The sequence below is a fragment of the Topomyia yanbarensis genome, chromosome 2 (genome assembly GCF_030247195.1).
Source record: "Topomyia yanbarensis strain Yona2022 chromosome 2, ASM3024719v1, whole genome shotgun sequence".
Taxonomy (NCBI): Eukaryota; Metazoa; Arthropoda; class Insecta; order Diptera; family Culicidae; genus Topomyia; species Topomyia yanbarensis.
In genome coordinates, this window is record NC_080671.1 from 211,305,404 (window position 1) to 211,330,390 (window position 24,987).

Below are 24,987 nucleotides of genomic sequence, written 5' to 3' on the forward strand. Positions count from 1 at the left end.
ATTGTAATACGAAAAGCGGAATGAACTGTAGTGCCGCCAATAGCTACCGCTGCTTTGTTGTGGAGGCACAAGCAACATATGCATTTTTAGCGAATTATGGGATTGACTGAAACGATTATACGTCTCCATCGAAATACGAAGTGTAAAGGTTTTACCACATCCTGCAGGACCAGTGAAAAATATTTGCAAAGGTATGTTCATCCAGTTGAAACTATGCAAGATATCAATTAAATGTAGAATCAAATTACGTTGTTGTACATTTGTAGCCCTCACCATAGCGCAATAGACCTTTCTCGTCCGACCTAACCCCCTTTTTTCTTATTTTTATTCAAAAGACTACACATTTTTAAGAATATTTCCGCTGAAATGAGACTTAGATAATCGTCAATCGACGAAACTTTTGCTGTAATGGAACTTGAACACGAATAATAAATAATTGTTCCATTCGAAAGCGATAACCTTGTTGTCCTCATGTTTGCAGCTTTCATACGCTGATAGGCATTCTGACCAATGGAAACGTTTTTCGGTATGGGCATTGAACGATCATTTCAACAACTTATCATCGACCGAATTCGTTACCTATAAAGTTCAGGTAAACTTCACCACCTAAAAATGAGTAATAAATCGGATCATCTTGTTAAGCTACCAGTACACTGTAATAACGTCAAATATTTCGCATCTTTCGTGAAATAAATTTGAACTGCTGTGTACTGGCTCTTCAAATATTTGATCAAATACAGTTTGCCAAATATTTCATTCGTGTTTGTCAAAGCGATTATTTGTCTATTTGTCAAACAGTGTACTGACCAGTTTGTCAAAACTTCAAACAGCGTAACGCTGCAGTTTGTCAAACTTGTCGATAGAAAATTTTGTCAAACTTGTTGATGGAGAAGTTTGTCAAACTTGTTAATAGAGAAATTTGTCAAACTTGTTGATGGAGAAGTTTGACAAACGTGCTTTGCTCATTCAGGATAGCAAAATACGCCGTACGCGAAACTGATGTGTTTTGACAGAATTTGTTGCCAAAACGAAAAAATGTTAAGGTTTGAAATTCGGCTGATTGATTGATTGTTTTATTTACGTGACTTTAAAAAATTCATTCGCCACGTTAAAAAAATCGGCGCTATTTTGATACTGTTGGTATTTGTCTTTCCAGGAAAATCATGCCTCAAATAAATCGGAAAGGTACAAACTATTTGAATTCAATTGTTTGATACATGCTGAAATGTAAGCAAATAGCCATTTCGTTTGAATCCTTTCCGATAGTTCACCAAAAATCAGCTGCTCTTGAAAAGCATACAGCAGTCGAGTATACTGCCAGTCTTGCGTGGTATTATTGTCGAATGTATCTAGTTGAATTCTACATCCGGGTCGGACCGTAGCCTGTCTAGACTATTGTTATTTTATCATAAAGTACTGAATGAGCTCATGGAAGTCGAGATGATGAAGAGTCTGTCGATAGCGATTCCATCGAATCCATCAAACGGAACCTGCGTCTGGCGCTGGATATTTACGCTACTAATGTTGGTGCGCCAAATACTACCCAATAAACGGATACACTATCCTCAATAATTGCCAAAAACATGCTCAGGACAAATTGCTCATGTAGTCCGGTGTTGTGCTTGGTAGCTTTAACAATTTGGGAACGAGAAAGTTATTTTAGCTTCGTCAAATCGCCTCTCCTTCGTCCGTCTTCAGATCTCTAAAAACCTCTGTCGAGCCGTTTGTGTTTGGTTTTGTTACTCATGTGGTACACCCTGCTTTGCTGATGCTTGAATGTTTGGCTGTATATTTTACACGAGTACATCTTTTCCTTTACGTTTGTATTAGAAACCTTGCGTTTGGACACATATGTGTTATACTTTTTACCACAATCGCGACAATCGAACAGTTTCCCGGTGGCATGCAAATTCTCATGTTTTCCCGGGTGTGAAACCTGACGTGTATCTTCAGCGTTATCGATTGAGTGAATGTTTTCAAACAGTGGGGACACATTTGAAGGGCTTTTTACCTGTAACAGTAAACAGTATATAATTGGAATTTACAGAAAAGAAAATAAGTAAAACCTTAACCTACTCGTGTGCCATCGAATGTGCGTCGTCATCAGGTACTTGTCCGCAAACTCTATTACAATATGGACATCGGTTCCGAATGGGTAATGAACGATCATTCTTTAGCGGCAAACCAGCAGATTCCTTTTCTCCCTTTGAACTATTTTGTTTCATGTTGCGATCCGGATCCATAAATCGACGAAAACGCTCTGCAAATCACCCATTTCAACTTTTTCCTCTCCCATCCCGCTAATAACGTAAATCTTCCCATTCTCTCCCTTGATGCGCATTTCGGTTTTTGGTTCCAAAGGAAAATGTTTAATTCATCAGCGTCTTCCCCAGCGTTTTCGATATCTGATCGCTCATCGTCCGCGTCCTCGTGTACTATCTCTGGATCCACTTGGATGTCAACTTCTTCCGCGCTAGGCCAAATCTGAAAGCAGCTTTCGGAAATAATTAGCTGCTGTATGAGGGTTCAGCGGCGTTTGTAACATGTAATGTAGTTAGATTGCACTAGCGAGGCAATGGAGAAATTTGGCATCATCAGGGTGCACCTGATTTGTTCCTTTCGTTCTTCCGTAACGGCAAGCACGCGCCAAAAGAGTGCTTTACATAGGCCAGCGCAGAAACCACACCTGTCGGAGATGTGGGAGGACTGTGGCCACTTAACTGTGAATGTGAGAAAATACATAAACAAGTGAGCGAGAAATGCAACTAAAATCCATACCGTGTTCATCGCCGTTTTGTATGTCCAACAATACAAGAGAATTAAATATTTTTCAAATTCCCGTTCTAATCATTTTTTGTCCAATTGAAGTCTGCCTAAACTTTTTTAGGGCAGACCTTGTCGCTGTAGATTTCTATGCAATTCCTTTCACACACACTTTTGGGGTTTTGTTTTCCTCCAGCTGACATACATAAAACTCGGCCAATTTAAACGTTCGAATTAGCTCGCCTGAAGTATTTATAATGGTGTTGAAATGCTCTGTGTCGCTGTAAAACTTATTCATGAGACGTACTGTGTAGATATCTGAAATACCGCACACCAAGATCTCGCAATTTTATACTACCGCCCTCCCCTTAAGCCCACCCAGTTAAACTCATTCCGGAACCGGTTCGGATTTCTGAATGGAGCCATTATGTATTCCAAATCAAATGCATCAAACGGTTGTTGCATTTGATTTGGAATCCATACTGACTCCATTCAGGATTCCGAATCAAATTCCGAATGGTTTGACCGGGCAGGAGTGGTTTGTTTTCCTCCCAATCCAAACGTCAAAACGGCACAGTACCAACGCAGCTGGATAAGTCTATACCGGTTGGTTAGGTTCCATCATAAAAAAAATCCGACCGAAAAGCTATTTTCGATTTGTTTTCCTCCACCTGTGACTGGTGGACAAACAAACAAATCGACACAGATCTTTCATTAGGGCCTAAGTCGCAATGTACTCAAATGGAGAAAAGTCAGTTTCAATATTCGGCGACGCTTTTCTAAATAGTTTTTATTGTAGGTATAAATTACTTTATGGTCATGTTTTTCCGGAAGCATCTTTGGTTGAACCTTATGACAATATAACAAAGAATTTAATTCCTATGTGCTTTTAGTGGGTAGAAACTAAAAAAATGCTTACGCCCAATTTGCATCCCAGTCGTGATTTCGCACTTCAGCAACCACCATTTGCGAAAGGGCTAAACCGTTTACATAATTTTCAGAAGGGCGCGGTAAATGGGCTAAACTGATTCTGGCTTGCTGGGTAGGGCTGGGCAAATGGGCGAGCTTGACAGTATACTTTTTAATAGGGCTCAGCAAATGGGCGCATAGAAACTCAATGTAAATGAAAGAGCGTGTACATCCCTTCTTCAAATTTCATGAAAATATCAAAATATTCAAATGATTATGTGCAACAACTGTCGAGTAGACATGATTATAGTAGATATTGCTTATCATTTATATAATAGAACCGCCGTTTAAAGAATAATTTTGTGTATAATAACCGTACGCCCGGTTCTGTCTAAAATGTAAGTTTAGCCTTTATATTCTATATGAGAAGAAGGGTCTAAGTCGAAACCTTGAAGAAAATGTATGTTTCGCCGTTTTGTTTTCTTTAATTATAAATCGAACTAAAAACCATTTTAACTAATTTTCACCTCAATCTTGTAGTATTTTTGTTGCATAATATCATAATAGCGAAAACGCAGTTTGTTTACATTTGCGATTTAGGCCCTAATGAAAGATCTATGTGGAAATGTGTACAAATCCTTATCCATCATCCAGAAAGCAATCGTTTTATAGCCCAATGCTTGATCTTAAGCGGACCCTACACGAGTAGAAATATTGACAATAAATCATATATTGATCAATATATTGATGGTGCAAGGTCATCTTGAAAATATTGATTCTGTGGAATTTAAATGGGATTGATGGATTGAAGCAGTCTTGTCAATATATGTATTGACAATATTTCTGTCTCGTGTAGGGTCCGCTTTACGATTCAGCATATGCCACCGGGTTTTGCATCCAGCGCCGATTGGTCAATGTATGAACCAGGGGTGACATTACGCATCTCGAAACGAAAAGTTTATTGTATTCAAGCTTGTGTGAAAAGGTCGATTAGAATTGGTTGCATAATGTGGCACCAGGTTCCCATTGTTCCAATATTCATCCCTCTTGAGTTGATAGTCTTTCAAAGAGCATCGAAAGTATTCAAGTAATGTAAATTTTAAAAGTCCATGTAAACAAGTCTTAGGTAAACAAGCACACTGAACTGTCAGAAAAGTGAGGTTATACATTTTCATGCAATGCTCTATGTTTTTGACAGGTATATGAATGAATCATTTCAGCATCAGTGATGCCAGGTCTATTTAAACAAACGCCTGCAGTGAAAATATAAAAGTCTGCAGATTGACACAAAAATCTTCAATAAATTTGACATAGAAATGTAGTATGTATATATTTTAAATGATCAAAAATGTTGAAGGCTTGTGTATAAATTGGCTGGCATAGGCTTTGTTCTGCTAAATATTTGTAATCTGCAAAACATCTGCAGTGAAAATGCAAAATCTGCAGATTTACTAATATATGCAGATCTGGCACCCTTTTAGTATTCCCCACAGGAAATTCATCCAAATGGTGTAAAAATACGGGGAAACAAGGCAAGATAGGTATTCAGAATATGGGGTTAAATGAGCAGCTTGCACTATTTTTTATTTTTTCAATAGTTAGAGGTACCAAATCATCGCGGCAATCGGCAGTAACGAATTGGGGATAAAAAAGGAAGCATCCTATCATATAAAATTTTTTGACGAGAAAGGTCTATACTCTAGCTTGCTCATAACATTGGTACGTTTCTTAACAACCGCTGCTAGAGCACCAGTGGGCAACTGTTCGATATCATCATCGTTCGGCTCCATGACAATAGCTCGAACGAATTCGTTGTGTTTATCGTTGGTTTCATTTTGTAGATCGTCAGATTCAATTTCTTCGTTTATACGAAGATATTCTTCGACGATATGCTCGAGACTTATATTGCAATCATATTTTTTCAGTTTATTCAATATGAATGACTCATTTTGGTCATATAATTCAATAAAGTTGTTGCGATCGAGAATATCGCAAGTTTCATTCCGGAATGGCTGAAACAAAAGAACCATTTCACGCTTGAAATCGTTTAATTCGGTCATTTTATATTTTCTCCATCGCACTATTCGAGGGATAGTTCGCCGTTTATAAGTGTTTATACTACTTCTATCCTTAGTATAACAAGATACAAAATCAGCCAAACAAATGTTGTCAAGACCCTCACGCTTTTCGTACTTTTGTATTATGTTAAGTGTCCACACATCGGTCGAGTCATCATTAATACCTTCTTCGTCCATTCGTTTTATGTGTTTTCTTGATTTTATTCGTTCATGTGGCCACATTGTTGGTATAAGTTCAACTTTTCTGCTGGCTTCTGACATTGGCTGTCGCAGTAAATACCAAGCAGCTTCTTGGGCACACATTTCTACTGAATTCAGCATTTTAATACTGACTTTCTTCAGTAATGAACAATAATCTTGGTCGGGATATTCGTCTTGCAGCTTGATTAATTCGAGATGCAAGTTACTAATTCCTCTGTTTGTTTTATTTAAATATTCCACAACATACGCAGCACATGAATATTCGTCCATGATAAATTGAAGATTCATGTTTGAGAGTAGTTGGTTAGCAACCCATGGATTGTAAGGATTAGTCCATAGTTCTTCCATGGATCGCTTCAAGAGAACGGTGGGCCTTTGTAAAGAAGCACGAATAACATCCAGGTAGTTATCGTACGAACAATTACAATCAGAAAGATATTCATCCAGTGTTGTATACACCTTTCTGTTCAATCTTTCGTGCATTTCCCTACCTTTTGGTTTTAGTTGGCCACGACGCGAATTAGTCGATGCCATTGGCAACAACATTCTAGTTCGATCCATTGGCCAATAAGGGATGTGGAATCGACATTCTTTGTCATTTCGCTTGTAACAAGTGAATGTATGTTTAAGGGTCTGATTTCCATTGGTACTAACGGAACAAAGTAAATTTATAAGTTCCACATTAGCGGGTATGTCCTCTGAATGTATTTCTCGAGGATCATTTTTCAACCATAACAAAATGTGAGCATGGGGACTGCCACGGTGTTGAAACTCTATTCGTTTGACATAATCAACAACATAGTATTTGCCAAATGGGCTAAATCTTGATGAGGAAAGTATAAAGTTTCAGCTAACCTATTGAAATAAATGCAATAGGTAACAAGATCATTACTTACGAGCATAGTTCGCCGAAGAGCAGTTAATTGCTCTATAGGTTCCCTCAAGTCGATATTATGTTCGTTAGCGAGTTTATATAAAATTCGCAACAAATTGGGCCATCGAGTTTCGTTGGTACTCAATGTTATGAACATTGTTGGCTTTCCGAGTTGACGAATCATTGCAAAAACGTCATGTTTGTGTTGTTGCCAATATGGAACTGAATTTGGAATAGACTTTAGGAACGACAAGTTACGCTCAATGCAGGATTCCAAGAATTCTCGGTCCTTCAACATTCCACGGGTTATATTTGCAGTTCCTACGCATTTAAATGTGTTTTGCAAACCTTCAGAAACGCAAAGCCGTACACGCTCATCCATAACAACTCAAATTTGAATAGCCAGCAACTCAATTTAATTAAAAGTGCACATAGTCAAAAATTGAGTTTTCCTCGTTTACTCAGTTTTGAGTTGGGATAACAATGTCAAATTTGAGTACATTTTACTCAAGAGGGAAATACAGAAAATAATCATTCCGCATTTTTAATAAAAGTACAAAGACATTCATTGGCATTTCAAATATCATTTACCTGATCCTCCAGACCGTTGTCCAGGTGTTTGCGATGTTCGGGAACTTAATCCAAGGGTCGTTCTCTACATCTATTTCATGCCGATCGGCATCTTGTATAAATTGCCGAAACTACAAAAACACAACTGGAAGTAAGATTTGAAAGCAAGCAAAACTCAATGAAACTTACCTTCTAGTTTTCTGAACGATCATCGGCTTTAACTTTAGGCTCTTTTTAAAATTTAAAAGAACACCTAATTCCGCACACTTTTTTGAGAGTATTTTTTTCACTCAGAACTTTGAAGATTTTATGATTACTCAAGAAATGAGTTAGTTCTACTCAAATTAAAACTCATTTTTTGACATATTGCTATTACTTTTGAAATTGAGTGCTCCGAACTCAAATTTTGAGTAGTTTTGAATGAGCGTGTAGTATTTTCATAACCATGTAAAGCAAATGTTGTGGCTTTGCGCCTCGTCTGTCGCGGCGTCTAAGTTCACTAGTAGCCATCATAAATGGCGTAACATGAACGTCGGTATTGAATGAGCGTGGATGTCCAAAATAAATGTCAGGAAAAAAAAAGTTCTTCTGCAAATTCATCAAAAATTAGGGACAAAGGTACTCTGTTCTGAGCAGGTGCAATCTCCAAACACTTGGCTTCGTCCCAAAGCAAAGTTTGTTGTTGCCCAATGAAAAGCTCATAGTCGTTTGTGGAATCGATCGTTTCCAACTCACTGTCAGCTTCAAGTAGCCTTGATGATGATTGATCAAGACCATTAAACTGACCTTGATCGATAAGTATCTACGATATAACGGAGTGTCAACGAGATACTGAAGCCACTTATAAACTGTATCCTTCTTTATAAACCCATTCAAATAAGAAGATTTATGAATAGAATGCTTCTTGTTGCTAACATTAAAGGCAACATTAATCATCATTTTCTTCTGTCCTGCCGACATTTTTCAAATCACTTGTAAACCATAAACGGTCGCAAACACTATACGCTACACCAAAATCATTACCAGTAAATCGCTTTTTAAACTCTCTACTAGCCCTTTCATAGATACGCGTCATATCTATAACAAAAGTAGAGAAAGAAATAGTATTGAAATGAACACTGAAGTAGTCAAACTAGTATTTGAGTAATTAAGCTATAACACCTTCTATCTAATGTAGCATGACATTTGTGCTAGTTGTCAACTGATGGTATCATCGTGCTGGCAACAACTACCATCATAATGTAAACGCATGCCATCTACCGGTACCAGCTGCTGACAAGCGTTTACATTATGCTGACAGCATATTGGTTGCGGCATGCTGGCACCAGTAGATGAAAACTGTGCATAAAGCAATATAATGTATTAAAATCAGTGTTTCAAATAAACCACACATTGCACACCAAGGAGCCTGTTTCCAAAGGAGCGGTGGAAACCAATCATTGTTATGCACGTTTCTGGCAGTGAGTAAAAAAAACAAAGCAATCCAAGTGGGTTTTGACTCTTAGGTTTTCACTCCTGGTTTTGGCTCCTCCTGTCGCCTCAGGTTTGTGATTCTTGTTCTGTCGCCGCTTATAGACCGAATTTAATTTCAAACTTTGCTAACAGGTCTTCAAGATTTGAATGTTTAATTTCTCAATTATCCCAGCAGTTGGTACAGGGTGCGCCAGCTGGTTGTATCCTTTTACAATATTGAACAACTTCGCCATTTTTTTGGCCGTTTTCACAAGTAAACAAGTTTTTTTAGGATATTTTATGCCATTTAAACCAGGTTAATTATACAACGTAGATTATATAACCACCCCCATTTGATACACAAAAAGCAGCTCTTTTGCGGGCATTTTGCATGACATTAGACAGCATATCGGGATTAATCGCAGCAATTTTAGCTCGTATATTAGCTTTGAGTTCGTCAAGGTACATAGGATTGCTAGAATACACCTTACTTTTCAAGTAACCCCACAGAAAGATATCTGGCACCGTTAAATCCGGAGAATGATGAGGCCATTCCAAATCATCATTTTTTGAGACAACGCGTCCTGGGAATTTGCTCTGCAAGATCTTGATTGCGGTGTGGCATGGTGCCCCGTCTTGTTGAAAATAGAAGTTTTCAGACCCTTTTTCTGCATTTGTGGATAGACAAAGTGCGCCAAAATTCAACGGTAGCGTCCGTTGTCGATGGTCTCTCCCTCTTTGAAAAAATAAGGACCGATGCTTGTTTTGGAGCACACTCCGGCCAAAACAGTTACTTTCTGGTCATGCAGTGGTGTTTGATGTATAACGTGTGGGTTCTGTGTCCCCCAAATTCGAAAATTTGTTTTATTTACTCCGCCGGAAAGGGTGAAGTGAGCCTGCAATATTTTTTACGATAGATACGCACAGTTTTCACTATTGAACGATCGTTTTCAATGTAAAGCGCTACGATTTCAACGCGTTCTTTTGGTGTAAATCGACTTATAACTAAAATGACACTCCTTCGAGGTCTATCGAAAAGAAGCTTTTGCCATGAACTGTACCAAGGATCTGTTTTGCTTTTGTGCTTGATAAAATGAAAATTGAAAATCTAAATTGAGCTCGGGCTTTTAAACTGTATGCTGCAATTATAATCTAGTAACCTGTTTTCACTCCTTGGCGGTTTTCACTCCTCAGGAGCCAAAACCATGAGTGATGAAATCATGGATTTTAATGATTTGTCAAACTATGGTTTTTTCAACGAATACTGATTGGAGTGATTTTTGAAACACTGATTAAAATGTTGAGATTTCATATGGTATAACAATAATGTACATGAATAAACACTTTTTATAACAAAATTTACTCATATAAGTATGCATTGACAAAGGCTGCGGCCTGATGGCGATGGAAGAAAAACGAAGTGAACCTGTCATTAAAAGTTGTTAAAAGTTGATAGTTACCATAGGAGACAAAATCTCGACGAACATATGATTACGGCTTAAAAGCCAATTGTCAAAATTCTCTTTGAAAGGAAATACCGGACAAACCGTTACTCACCAATCGCAGATATTGGTAGTAAACAAAAAGTTTTCTCTTTCATTAACTGCTATGATCTGTGTTTAGCCAGTAACGGTTTGTCCGGAATTTCCTTTCAAAGAGAATTTCGACAGTTGGCTTTTAAGCCGTAATCATATGTTTGCCGAGAAATGTAAGTTTTCAAACATTCCCTAATCGAAACATCTTCATATCGCTGCAGTCTAGCGCAACCCTTTACTTTGAAAATCTGAATGTGATGAGTATATTATATATATATACATATATATATATATATATATATATATATATATATATATATATATATATATATATATATATATATATATATATATATATATATATATATATATATATATATATATATATATATATATATATATATATATATATATATATATATATATATATATATTGTTTATCCCATCCCAATAGACTTGTCTTCTTGCCAATTGTTTCATCTTAACGATTTCTGCATGGTTGGCATGCAAAAGCTTAAGTATCCCGCTTTGCATTCGTCGTGGAATAACCACCCTGTCTTGAAACAATACGCATCCGTCAATAATTTCCAAATCTTTCTGATTGGCAAAAACGTCCATAAAGCGTTTGTCTAACTTTTTTGGCCAACCATCACACATAAATATCATTATTTGTTGTAAAAACTAGGAGTGGGTAATGTCCGGGACATAACCGCGGTGTTGACGTAGGACTAAACTTAGGTATATCATATGACATTCATGGATACTTTGAACCAATGCACTTTTTGAATGAATGTTTACTGGAAATTTCAAAATAAATTCTTTGTAACATTTTTGGGGTCCTGAAGGACCGTTTAATGTTTTGTGGTCCTAAAAAGGACCGTTTTGTGTTTTGTGGTCCTGAAAAGGACCGTTTTGCGTGAAGGCTGATCCGCGTAAGGCTGACTATCACCAGGCGTCGTTATTCGTGATGGATTTGGTGGTTTGTTGTCCTAATCTGAAAATAAATATTTATTATATGTGTCCAGTTTCCTATGTGCATTTGTATGCAACTTTTCTTTTCAAGTTCCGATGCTTTGAAAATTAACTTACCTTTGGGCTGGGCCATTTCGACCGTAATTGTCGTTGCAAGTTTTGATCGTCTCATTCCAGCGAGGGTTTTAAGATGCAGATTATGGTTCGGGTGCTTCTATTGATAGTACAGATAATATTGGTCTATGATATGAAAAATAAGAACAATATTGCGTGCTTTCCGCGCTTAAATTATGCGTAAATATTAAATCTAATACCGAACCACCAAGTGTGGTTGCCTCATTCGTTCGCGTAGCTACACTTAATTGGAAAAATATATCCATAAAATCAATAAAATCTTTGTTTTCTTGTCTGGATACGTCAATATTGAAGTCGCCTGTGACCACCATAGGAATTTTCTGCCTAGCATAGCTAGACAATCTGCGTGATATGAAGGACTTTCTCTGCTCCGCAGTTGTTCCTGGCGAAATATATATTGAAATTATAAGAATACTGATATCCATTACCGTCACCATTGCTGCACAAATGTCACCGCAAGCGTCCTCGGCGTGTGCTTGTTGTTGGATGGTATAAGGAATAGCCATTATGGATGTCTTGTTCTTCTTGTATATGGCTACTCCACCAGCTCTCGTATCGGTACGCTTCGATTGGATGACGCAACTGTAGCCTTCTACCTCGACTGAAAAAGAATCGTCTAGCCAGGTTTCACTAAAGGCGAGGAAGTCTACGCTAGCTAAAATCCTATCTGTAGCGATATCCATTGCGTGGGCCTTCAAACTTTGTACATTGAGACTTATCAACGTACTAGCAGGATCACTATTCGTTATAACCTCGCATAATTCATCACCAAGTGTACGCAAACGATGATTGCCTAATCGTTGCAGCTCATTTCGCAGGTCTTGCATTTTCGGTGAATTAGAACCCTTAGCGTGATGAAACTTGAAGGCATTGGTGGGATTAGTCAGGTAAAGACCCTGAAGCGATGAAACACGCGACAAACCAACGTATACCAGCTGCTGGTCCTGGCTCTTGTCGTAGTCATATACAATCTCAGAGAATGTGCCGCCCTGTGACTTGTGTACAGTCAGAGCACATGCACTCACGACTGGAAACTGGATACGCTTGCATTTGATGGTGCCGCTTAGTTTGATATTCGCAGATCGCTTCGAAATAGGAGTCCAATCAGATTGCAGGATACCGGGTCTAGAATAAACGGCTGGTCTTGACTTGATCCTCAAAGCAGCTCCAACAGCTTCGCTCTCGAACTTCATCCACAGCTTGGCAATATGTCGTCCGGAGTCATCCTCAACATGTTCAACGTATTTCAGCTCACCGATAGCGCCATTTACTACGCCATCTTCAACGTCGACATTGGTAGTTATCATATAAGGCATACCAACTGAAAGGCGTAGCAAATACGGCATGCCTCCTGTTTCCACGACGCTCAGCTTGTAAAGCTTAATACGAGAACTAGCGAGCTGATCAGCATTTTTGTATCCCGCAAACACATCGTCGGCAATGCAGTCTTGTGCATCATGTGCGTTTAATGCTTCGTTGTTGTATTGATCTACATCCACGTTCCGATGATAAAGTCTAATTGCCCTTGGTGCGTTTTGTTTGCACCATTCGGCTGTGCGAAAACGACCCTCGATCAATTCGGTTTCTTCTGCGGTTAATCGCAAACCGTTGCCGATCTTGGTCAATATATCGGAAAATTTGATATCGGTTTGACGCATAACTGTTACCAGCGGGAAAAAGTCGAGCGATTGCCACAGGACAGCCCCGTGGAATGAGTTTCCACATGCCTTGTAGACGGGTCTTGCATTGACTGGCGGTAGTTGCCGTAAGTCTCCGCAGAATATTATATTAATTCCACCGAATGGATCATCGTAGTTTCCGGTTATATCTTGAAGGCGTGCGTGTATGGTGTTGAGTACATCTGCGCCAATCATGCTCACCTCATCTATGATAATAGCTTTAACATTGGTGAAAGCGTTGCGATAAAGTTGGAGTGTTTCGAAGCTTAGCTTTGAATTACTACGGCGTGACATTGTGATGCGAAATGCAGAATGCACGGTAGTTCCTCCAATGGCAACGGCTGCCTTTCCTGTCGAAGCACATGCTACGTAGGCATTCTTCTGTGAGTTATGAGCTTGACTGAAGCGGTTGAAGGTCTCCATAAGTACTCGCAGTGTAAATGTTTTACCGCATCCAGCCGGTCCAGTGAAGAATAATTGCATTGGTTTGCTATCGGTGAAGCTGTGTAGCGAATCGATTACGTGCAAAATTAAGTCGCGCTGTTCCGCATTGGTGGATCGTACCATATCGCAGTAATCTTGCTTCGACATGACGTTGGTTCGTTGTCTTATAACCGCTCTCAGTGTTCCAGTTGGTAATTGCTCAATGTCATCATCGTTTGGTTCCATGGCAATCGACTGTACAAACTCTTCATGTTTCTTAGTTGCGGTGTTCTCCTGTTCGCCAGCTTCTTCGTTCTCACAAGTGCGTAGATATTCCTCGACAGTTTGTTCCAAGTTCAATTCGCAGTCGTATTCTCTCCTTTTTCTCAGGATGTCTGCCTCGTGCGCATTATACAGCTGAAGAAACTTGTTTCCATCGAGAACATCGCATAATTCGTTTCTAAACGGTAAGAATAGAAGGACTGATTCGCGCTTGTACTCAACAAGTTCGTTCATGCTATAATTGCACCATCGTAATATTCGCGGTGAGCTTCGGGCTCTGTAGCTGTTTGTATTTCTACACTTGGTGAAGTTAGCAGCAAAATCAGCCAAGCAAACATAATCCAATCCGTCGCGCTCTTCATACTTCTGGATAATATTCTTTGTCCACACGTCAGTAGAATCTTCTCCAATTCCCTCGTCGTCCATCTGCTTGTGCTGCTTCCTGGTCCTGGTCCGTTCGTGAGGCCACATCGTTGGCAGAAACTCTATTTTTCTGCTGGCCTCAGACATTGGTAGACGAAGAAGGTACCATGCGGCTTCCTGGGCACACATCTCTACAGAGTTCAGCATTTTTAAACTAACCTTCTTCAGTAATGCCGTGTAGTCCTGATCAGGATACTGCTCTTGCAAAAGGATGAGCTCGCGGTGTAAACCACTTATGCCCCGATTCGATTTGTTGACGTAGTCAACCAAGTAACATGCACACGAGTACACGTCAAGGATAAACTGCAGATCCATGTTGGAACGCAGTTTCTCTGCAATCCAAGGATTGAAAGGGTTTGTCCAGAGTTCCGTCATTGAGCGCTTTAAGAAAATTGTTGGGCGCTGTATCGAAGAACGGAGCACATCGAGATATTCATCGGGAGTACATCTGCAATCTGCAAGAAACTCCTCTAGAGTGTCAAATGATTTTGTTTCCAGTGATTCCCGCATCTCTGCGGAGCGTCGGCGTAATCGTCCACGGCGACTGTCATCAGTTGTTAGCGGTACCAATGACCGTTCTTCATTCATTGGCCAGTATGGTATGTTGAATCGACACCGCTTCTCGTTGCGTTTATAGCAAGTACGCGTGTGCCCATGAACCTGTTTGCCATACGTTTCACGTAGATCCCCTACACTAATAGAACAAACTGTTCTGATTAGTTGTAGGGTGGCGGGCATATGCTCAGAAACCGTTTCACGAGGATCATTTGCAAGCCAAAGCATGATGTGTGCATGTGGACTGCCGCGGTGTTGAAATTCAATGCGCTTGAAAAAATCAATAACATAATGGCTGCCAAATGGACTGAATCTAGGTGAAGATAGAATATGCATTATGACATCAACGAGTTTATTGAAGAACAAACAACAAGTGGTTGGGTCGTCATTGACCAGTGTCGCTCGCTGATAGGCATTCAACTCACGCAATGGTTCTGTTAAATCGATGCCGTTATAATGATTTGAGAGCTTGTGCAGCTGTTTCAACAATAGTGGCCATTGAGTTTCGCTCGCGCTTAGCGTCAGAAACATTGTTGGCTTGCCCAGCTGTCGAATCATGGCGAAAAGGTCCTGTTTACGTCGATACCAATACTGCACTGAGTTTGGAATCGATTTCATAAACGACAGATTTCGTTCCATGAGATTCTCCAAGAAACTTTTGTCGCTCAGCTGGGCTCGCGTTATGTTTGCAGTTCCCATACATTTGTAGGTATGCTGCAATCCCTCAGTAACTCGAAGACGGAGAATTTTCATAGCCAGTAAGTGATTCGGCTTGGCTCCACGTCTATCACTCCGTCTCAGCTCACTGGTGGCCTTCATGAAGGGTGTTACGTGAACGCCAGCTTTGAATTTTCTTGGATATCCCAAATAGATATCTGGAAAAGACAGCTCTTCAGCGTTTTCATCGTAAACAATCGACATCGGCCTCTTGTTTTGAGCCGGAGCAATTTCCAGACATTTATCTTCATTCCATAACAGCGTTTGTTGCTGACCAGCAAACAACTCGACATCGTTGGTTGCTTCAATGACTTCCAATTCTATCATACTCATTTCTTGAGATGAACTAGATTGTTGGTCCGCACCAAAAGCTGTTAGTCGATCCTCGCACAGAGATATTCCTTCCCGTTTATATAATGGTGTGGTGACTAAATATTTAAGCCAAGCCTTCACGACCGACTTCTTGACGAATCCAGACAAGTAATTTGATTTATGTATTAGATGTTTTTTAATTGATACATTAAAAGCGTAATCGTCTTCAAGCTGACGAGGAAGCACCCGAACCATCTCATCTACATCTACTGGAACATTGATGACCTGCCCAATGATGGTGTAACTGCCTACAATTTCGGATAATACTTCATAAAAAGGAAAAATTGCCAAAGTGCAACCTCATAACACACCTTGTGCCTGGCGCAGACGACGAATCTGCATAAACGGCAGTCGTGGTGAAATCAGCCTTTCGCTAATCGGATCCAAGGGCGGAAGATCTGGTGGACAGCTTGGGTACTTGAATCCGTTCGACGTGGACAGATTTGGTACTGTACCTCGCTGCAAACTGCTACGACAGGTCTGGCATAACTTGAATCCCGCAACTGACTCAAAGTCTCCAGCCTCCAACAGCACTCTCCTTCCTTGCTCTGTGATTGACTTCAGATCGTTGGTGAACCAAAGTCTATCACACACGCTACATGCAACCCCGAATTCATTATCAATGAACCTTTCGCGAAATTCGCGATCAGCTCTCGCAAAACCTGTCCCATCTTGTGTTTGACACGATGGGTTAATTTCTGTAATTTTTCATTAACGCAAATTTTTATTGTCAGATTCACATTTATTATAATAGCTTACCCTGACTTATTAGTGCAGGAATTTGAATGTGCTCGATCTGCAAAGAACGAGATGGAACGATTCCTGCAAAGTTCAACAAAGTTTTCAGTAACGCAAATTTATTATCAACTTGATATTTATTATAATATCTTACCCTGACTTATTAGTGCAGGAATTTGAATGGGCTCGCTCTGCAAAGAACGAGATGGAACGATTCCTGCAAAGTTCAACAAAGTTGGATTATTTTGTGTTTAGAAAGTTAGTCTAAATCATTCAGACCAACGCTCAGAGAATAGACTTGTATGGTTAATAAAATTTGGATAGAATTTTCAAAATAAAATTATTGGTCGGGAGACAAAAATTTTATTTAATGAGTACAATAATATTTATTAATTGCTTAAATGAAACATATCGTTCTCTTTTTTGTTAATTACCTGATAGAAATTTAAACAAAATAATTGAAAATAAATTTATTTGATTGAAATTAAAAGTTCATTGCAATGCATTGCTATTTTAATGAAAATGAAAAAAACATTAGAAGTCTTTGTAAACTCCAAATATGTACCCTAATTTACTCCATATGAATTAATTGTGTAACTCAATCGAAGTCATTCAAAGTTACTACAAAAATTCCTGTTGCCAGAAGCAAAGAAATAATCAGCATATTATATAGTGTGGGGCATTCCTCTATAAGAGATTCAAGGAGATGAAAAGCTCCTTCAATATGCTATCAATTTTATTGAACAATTCTCGACAAACATATGATTAGGGCGTGTAAATCAACTGTAAAAATTCACTTAAAGTTGAAATTTCGGACAAATCGTTACTGGTCAATCACAGATATTTGTAGTAAACAAAAGAGAATAGTTGTATCTTACGTTAACTGCTGTGAACTGTTACGGTTTGTCCCGAATTATATATATATATATATATATATATATATATATATATATATATATATATATATATATATATATATATATATATATATATATATATATATATATATATATATATATATATATATATATATATATATATATATATATATATATATATATATATATATATATATATATATATATATATATATATATATATATATATATATATATTGCCGTAAGAAATTACTCCTATTTCGTTGAAGTCGCAGCAATGCGCGACGGGTATTAGCTAGTACTTTTATGAAAATATTTGAGAGATGGCGCTGCTTCGGTGGTGGTTAGCGTGAATTTAAATGTATGGAAAAGATATTAAAACTTGGAATTTCGGAAAAAAATATAATATTGTAGTTGTAAAATGGATATACATTTGATGCGGAAAAAATATGGGAACAGTTTGTAGTTTATTGAAATACTTACAAATTCTAAAATAAAATCTAAAAAAACTGTTTGTGCCCATACATTATAACCATTACTTTCCACTAAGAATAGTTGAAACTCTTTCTCTCACAATTCTCTGTTTCACTCGTTTTGACAACATATTCCCAACTCATGTTCAAAATATGGAAAAGCGCACCCTATCATATAACGTAAGCAGAAACGACAAATTATTCAATTATCGGTGGTTTGTTTACATGGGAGTTATGTGAGTTCAAATTCAACAGTTGAGCACCCGTTGTATTCGTTCTCATGAAACTGACGAAGTAAACAAACCACCAAGAATTGTCAAACACGAACTTCATTCATCATGAGTTCATTCGTGTTGTCATCCTGTAGAACTCAATTAACGAGAGAACAACAACGAAAAAACTAATCAAAGTAGATCCTGTCACAATATAAGCAATTATAATGATCATTTTATGATTTACCAGTATTTGAAAACCGTTACCTAAATATTTAGTGAAATGCATATAAATTTTATATATATATATATATATATATATATATATATATATATATATATATATATATATATATATATATATATATATATATATATATATATATATATACACTCAAGTTTTTTTTTACGCGGATTTTGAAATTTACGCGGTTTTCATTTACGCGGATTTTGAAATTTACGCGGTTTTCATTTACGCGGTTTGTATCCCCCGCGTAAAAAAAAACCTGAGTGTATATATATATATATATATATATATATATATATATATATATATATATATATATATATATATATATATATATATATATATATATATATATATATATATATATATATATATATATATATATATATATATATATATATATATATATATATATATATATATATATATATATATATATATATATATATATATATATATATATATATATATATATATATATATATATATATATATATATATATTTATATACAAAATTAAATGAATAATACGGATTTTTGACTGAATGTTTTCTGTTCATCACGAATCGCATCAGGTTTTTTTAAGCTGTCAAAGAGGAGTTTCGATTTTTCACCTCAACATTATTATTCAATTATATCATAACATACAAAATTTAATCAATAAAAGTATTTGCAATGCTAATTCAATCCATCAATTCTTGTTAAATATATGTATATATATTTTTATTCCATGTTATGCTCCATTAAACCTTTAATATATAATACTTTTCAATATTTCTTTCCGTATTAAGACCATTTTATGGGCCAAAAATTCGACGATTAATCATAAATCATAAATACGGGAACATAGAATTGATGTGTTGAACAAGCGTTGTCAATTATATTACATTACGAAGAGTTAGTTTTCACCGAATGTATTTAATTAGAACTGAATTTGTTCAAGCGCAGTCGTGTGGAAACTCAATTCGACGTAATGCAGAATATAAAATAATACCTTGATAACTGACATCCACGTCTAGAAAGATGCCCTCAATTGCGACAGACACACGCATGATGTGGTTAGCGCTTCTATCCGCATTCGTATTGATATCGATACCTGCGACCAACTGAGAACTCCTATCCGTTTCAGTGCCGGAACCAGAAACATCAGTCTCTCTCGCAAGCTTTTTCCGTTGCCGATACTGCCTCATGCGTTCAGCATCGGACACTGCATTCCTTGGCGGTTCTTCCGCGTTCACTACCACTTTTTCGCGCTTTCTTTTGTTGCACGTCGCAACGTATTTGTCTCGCATGTGCTTAGACATCTTTCAAAATCAATTTTTTTACACTCGATTCAAATAGTACGACAGCTTTTATAGCTTCCGAGCCACAAGAGAAGCATATCGAGAAGCTTAAAGAAGGATGGACTTTCATTGTACTGTGATCGAGTATAAAAGACACAACTCAGCATTTTTGTTACCATCAGTCTGTTTGCATCATCGCAAGGCTTCGCACATGATATGAGCCGCTTTTCGAATGCCGTTTCGGAGGGAATGAAACCCGTTACAAAGTATACCAGCTCGCAATAATTTTTGGTATTGATCCAAAATCAAATCGGGTTTTGTCAGTGCTAGCAAATTGATTCCTAGAGTTAAATTAAATTTTCTTACATAACAATTATGTATTCGTCCTAATGAGGACGGTTTGCAAATAACTGGTGATGCAGGACGAGAATTCTTTGAAACGATTCAAGCCTTGCCGCCGATTAGCTTCTGCTGCGTACACACATACGAACGTTCCCCGTTCGCAGCTCATGTCGAATGAGATTGCCACATTCACTGATTTTCTAGGACTTGCAAAAACCTACGGGTTTGTAGATTAATTTGATAAACATTTGCTTATATGAATCACTGGTACATGTACAGCAAACTTGACGCAAACTCAATGCAAGTTATTAAAAGGAACTTTCTAATTCAATTCTTTTCCATTATGTTTTCATCCTAAAAAGAACGGTTTGCAGATAACTATGTTTGGTGATATCAGGCGAGAATCCTTTCTAAAGATTCGAACCTTGCCCGAATTCGCTTCTGCTGCGTACATACACGAATGTTCCCCTTTCGCAGCTCACATCGAATGAGCATTGTATATCGCAATGCGATCTCTTTTATAAACTTCTTAGTGCAGATGGTAGTCCATCCCTTTGTGCGACAAATGGAAATATTTTCATCATTCTCTTTGGCGTGGCTTTCGCTTAGTAGCAGGGTTGCCACATTCACTAATGTTCTAGAAAGATTTGCATTGTAGATTAATTCGATAAACATTGGTTTATATGTGTCATTGATAAAGTACAGCAGACTTGACAGGCGCAAACTCAATCCAAGTTATTAAAAGGAGCTTTCTAATTAAATTCTTTCTCCGTTATATTTTCATCCTAATAAGAACGGTTTGCAGATAACTATTTTGGTGATACCAGACGAGTACATACACCAGATGCGTACATACACGAACGTTCCCCTTTCGCAGCTCACATCGAATGAGCATTGTATATCGCAATGCGATCTCTTTTATAAACTTCTTAGTGCAGATGGTAGTCCATCCCTTTGTGCGACAAATGAAAATATTTTCATCATTCTTTTTGGCGTGGCATTCGCTTAGTAGCAGGGTTTCCACATTCACTAATGTTATAGAAAGATTTGCAAAAACCTACGGGTTTGTAGATTAATTCGATTAACATTGGTTTATATGTGTCACTGCTAAAGTACAGCAGACTTGACAGGCGCAAACTCAATCCAAGTTATTAAAAGGAGCTTTCTAATTAAATTCTTTCTCCGTTATATTTTCATCCTAATAAGAACGGTTTGCAGATAACTATTTTTGGTGATACCAGACGAGTACATACACCAGATGCGTACGTACACGAACGTTCCCCTTTCGCAGCTCACATCGAATGAGCATTGTATATCGCAATGCGATCTCTTTTATAAACTTCTTAGTGCAGATGGTAGTCCATCCCTTTGTGCGACAAATGAAAATATTTTCATCATTCTTTTTGGCGTGGCATTCGCTTAGTAGCAGGGTTTCCACATTCACTAATGTTATAGAAAGATTTGCAAAAACCTACGGGTTTGTAGATTAATTCGATTAACATTGGTTTATATGTGTCACTGCTAAAGTACAGCAGACTTGACAGGCGCAAACTCAATCCAAGTTATTAAAAGGAGCTTTCTAATTAAATTCTTTCTCCGTTATATTTTCATCCTAATAAGAACGGTTTGCAGATAACTATTTTTGGTGATACCAGACGAGTACATACACCAGATGCGTACGTACACGAACGTTCCCCTTTCGCAGCTCACATCGAATGAGCATTGTATATCGCAATGCGATCTCTTTTATAAACTTCTTAGTGCAGATGGTAGTCCATCCCTTTGTGCGACAAATGAAAATATTTTCATCATTCTTTTTGGCGTGGCATTCGCTTAGTACCAGGGTTTCCACATTCACTAATGTTCTAGAAAGAAATGCAAAAACCACCATTCAAAGCACGGCTAATTAATGCTTTTACAAAATCATTTCTATCAAAATTTACGGTAAAATCTACGGAATCTACTACACAATTGTTTTAATTATTTCCCAACAAATCGCGCAAAAATCTGTTCCGTACAGCACAGCGCAAATAATTGACGTTGGAAAACAAATCGGCAACTTCAGCTGCCAAACACTTAGAAACGATCGAAGCATTTTTCCGTCAATGTCACTTTTCTGACTCAAATTTTTGTAGATATTTTCTTGCTTCCGTCCAATTAATCAGTTTATTAGTTTTATCGTACATTTTTCGGATATTATTATAGAAAATAACTAACCCGATAAGAGGGAAGTTATTTTCCAAAGCACGAAATGGAAATTTCAATTGTAATTCTGAGAACGATTTTGTGGTCCTAATAAGGACCGTTTGTTGTGAATATTATTTTGCCGTTTCCCGCTCGGCATGATGATTATTCGCTTGGCATGGATAGCGCACAGATTGGTATCTTCCAACAAACTAACCAGGCAGGCCTCGCTGGCTTCTTAGAGGGCCATTACGGCTGAGTTCCGGAAGAGTAGGTTTTGAAATGCTGTGCAATCTCACAGACCAGGCACTGGAAGAGCAGCTTGCGAATTAGTAACTCTGTCCACTTCTGAGAGCGATGAATTTCACGCAGGGCGACGACAATTCTTGGTTGGCAGCGATAAGGATTTGGTTGGTGGTCAAAATGTACGTGCGTTCTGCTCTGTGGCTTACACACGTCTGGCTTTAAGTAAATGATGATAAATGATATTTATTTTTAGTTTTTTGTCGATGGCTAACATATTAAATTTTAAGTGACACAGAATATTTCTTTACATCTTTAGTACTAAGCTATTTGTAATTTATATTGAAATTTTTTAGACTAATTTGTCTTGAAATGATGGACCACCTTGGTGGATAGTTTTGTTTAGAAGCAAAGTTGGAAAATAAACTACTTAAAACTACTATATACACCTTAAATCTACTATATACAACTTAACCTACTATTTACACTTAACCTACTATGTACAAATTGCTTATTAAAGCATATTCTGATGTGCGGCATTTTTCCACGAATTTTGTTCTGATATCCTCGATGCTTGAGTCGATTTAGGCTTTAAGTAAAACTGTGACACCCATATTTATAGGTTCTAGCATTAATGTTGATTCGCATTAAAAGTAGTTTTTGAACTTTTTAAACAAGTTTTACATAGCAAACAAGGTATCAATAGCAAGCGTTGAACGTTTTCCTTTCGATTTATGAAACAAAATTAGTAATTCCTTTCGTAGGAGAAAAGTTATTAGAGTTCAAAGTGTACGTAACGCATCCGTTTCGAAAATTTTGAAATGACACCCAGTATAGTAAAGAAAGACGTAAGTCCTACGTCAAAACAAGTCGTCATTTGTCCCTTTGGCAATCATGACAAAATCTATTGGGAAATCATTACTAAAGTTAATGCTCCTTACAAATTTTTGGTCCAATTCACAGGGAACTTGCTGCTCCAATGGAAACCGCGAACAAAAATCCGCATTACCCATTTTTGCAGAAGGCCTGTAGCTGATTTCAAAATGATAAATGGAAAATTCTAGCATATATCTTTGGAGCCTTGTAACGAATATTCAATTCTATCCCTCCTTTCCGAAAATTCCTATCAATGGCTTGTGGTCAGTAAAGGCTATGAAACTTTGCCCGTATAAATATTCATGATTTTTTTTGTCGTGAATAACGACTTACCTTTCAATATAGGGGCCCCTTTTCAAAATTTCAGAAGAAAAATGATGTAAGATTTTGAACGTTTATATCTTTTGTTGTACTGAATGGATTTAATCAATTTCTGCGGCATTTTGTCGAAAATATTTGTACCAATGTTGTATTCAATTTTGGAATATGTAGGACATTCATTATCAACCGAAAAATAGTGTTTTGAAAAATTATTCGAAAACGACTCGGAAAAGTGAAAATTTTCAGCCCATCCCGCACAGAGCCGTTAATATGGTGCAGCAACCGAACAATAAAACATAATAAAATTTTATATATAGGTCAACTACATGTTTGTTCCTATGATTTTTCGTATTGGGTTGCTTGACGAGAGCAGTTGGTGGGGGAAAGCCGGCATATTAGTTTTGGTTATGCCATTAGAAGCCGGACGGAAAGGAAAGGCTCATGCACGCCACGAGAACGAGCGAGAAAACGATAGTAGTGCATATTAGCAAAAGCGTTAAGTTCATTTTGAACCTTAATAACTTTTCTTCTACTAAACGGATTGCCAATCTTGTTTCATAAATCGGAAGGAAAACGTTCAACGCTTGCTACCGATACGTTGTTTGCTATATAAAATTTGTTTAAATAGTTCAAAAACTACTTTAAATGAAAATCAACATTAATGATAAAACCTATAAATAGGGGTGTCGCAGCTTTTCTCAAAGCCAGACGTGTGTAAGACGCAGTGCATAACAGACGTGCGTGGTCGTGAGAAGCTGCATCGGACGACCAATCAAATCGGCAACCACCGGAGAGAAGAAAAACGTTGGTGGAGGCGGTGGCGGTGAGAAGGCCAAACAGCAAAAGGCTAAGAAACGCAGTCACTGAAAAGGCGGTAGTAACTGCCACTAAAAATGCCACCAAAACATCGAAGGCTGCAGCAAACAAACCAAAGAAGGCCGCCAAACCTGCCAAGAAAGCTGCCTGAAGAAGATAAGTAAATTCACGCGTCTCTAATGTTACCGACAGTCCTTTTCAGGACTAACAAAATACTTGTAAAGAATTAGTGGTGCTTATTTTCCGTTAGCGCTGTTAATTGTAGATGGATTTGTGTCATAGTTGTATGCAAACTGTCCTTACGATGAATATATAATAGAAAAAGAAATTTATTAGGAAGTTACTTTTATTAATTTGTATAATTAAAAATAAATATATAAGAAAATATTTTTCAAATTAATCTGCAAACACGAAGGTTTTTGCAAATCTTTCCAA

The 24,987-nt window shown here is 37.6% G+C and overlaps 1 protein-coding gene across 1 annotated transcript; it reads right to left on the bottom strand.

The window, feature by feature from the left end:
* Positions 1 to 1,702: 1,702 nt before the first annotated feature.
* On the bottom strand, positions 1,703 to 19,791 carry LOC131680016 (uncharacterized). The gene is made up of 5 exons (XM_058960750.1): positions 19,482 to 19,791; positions 16,252 to 16,488; positions 11,918 to 16,188; positions 8,018 to 8,197; positions 1,703 to 2,011 (listed from the first exon to the last, which is right to left on the bottom strand). The coding sequence occupies exons 1-5, from the start codon at positions 19,789 to 19,791 to the stop codon at positions 1,703 to 1,705; spliced, it is 5,307 nt and encodes a 1,768-aa protein (XP_058816733.1).
* Between the last annotated feature and the right edge of the window lie 5,196 nt (positions 19,792 to 24,987).

Coding starts and splice junctions, on each gene's coding strand:
- LOC131680016 (XM_058960750.1), bottom strand. CDS start 19,791: ATGTCTAAGCACATGCGAGACAAATACGTTGCGACGTGCAACAAAAGA. Junction 16,489..19,481: donor CGTGGATGTCAGTTATCAAG/GTATTATTTTAT, acceptor AGTCAATCACAG/AGCAAGGAAGGAGAGTGCTG. Junction 8,198..11,917: donor TTTGTGCAGCAATGGTGACG/GTAATGGATATC, acceptor GTTATATCGTAG/ATACTTATCGATCAAGGTCA.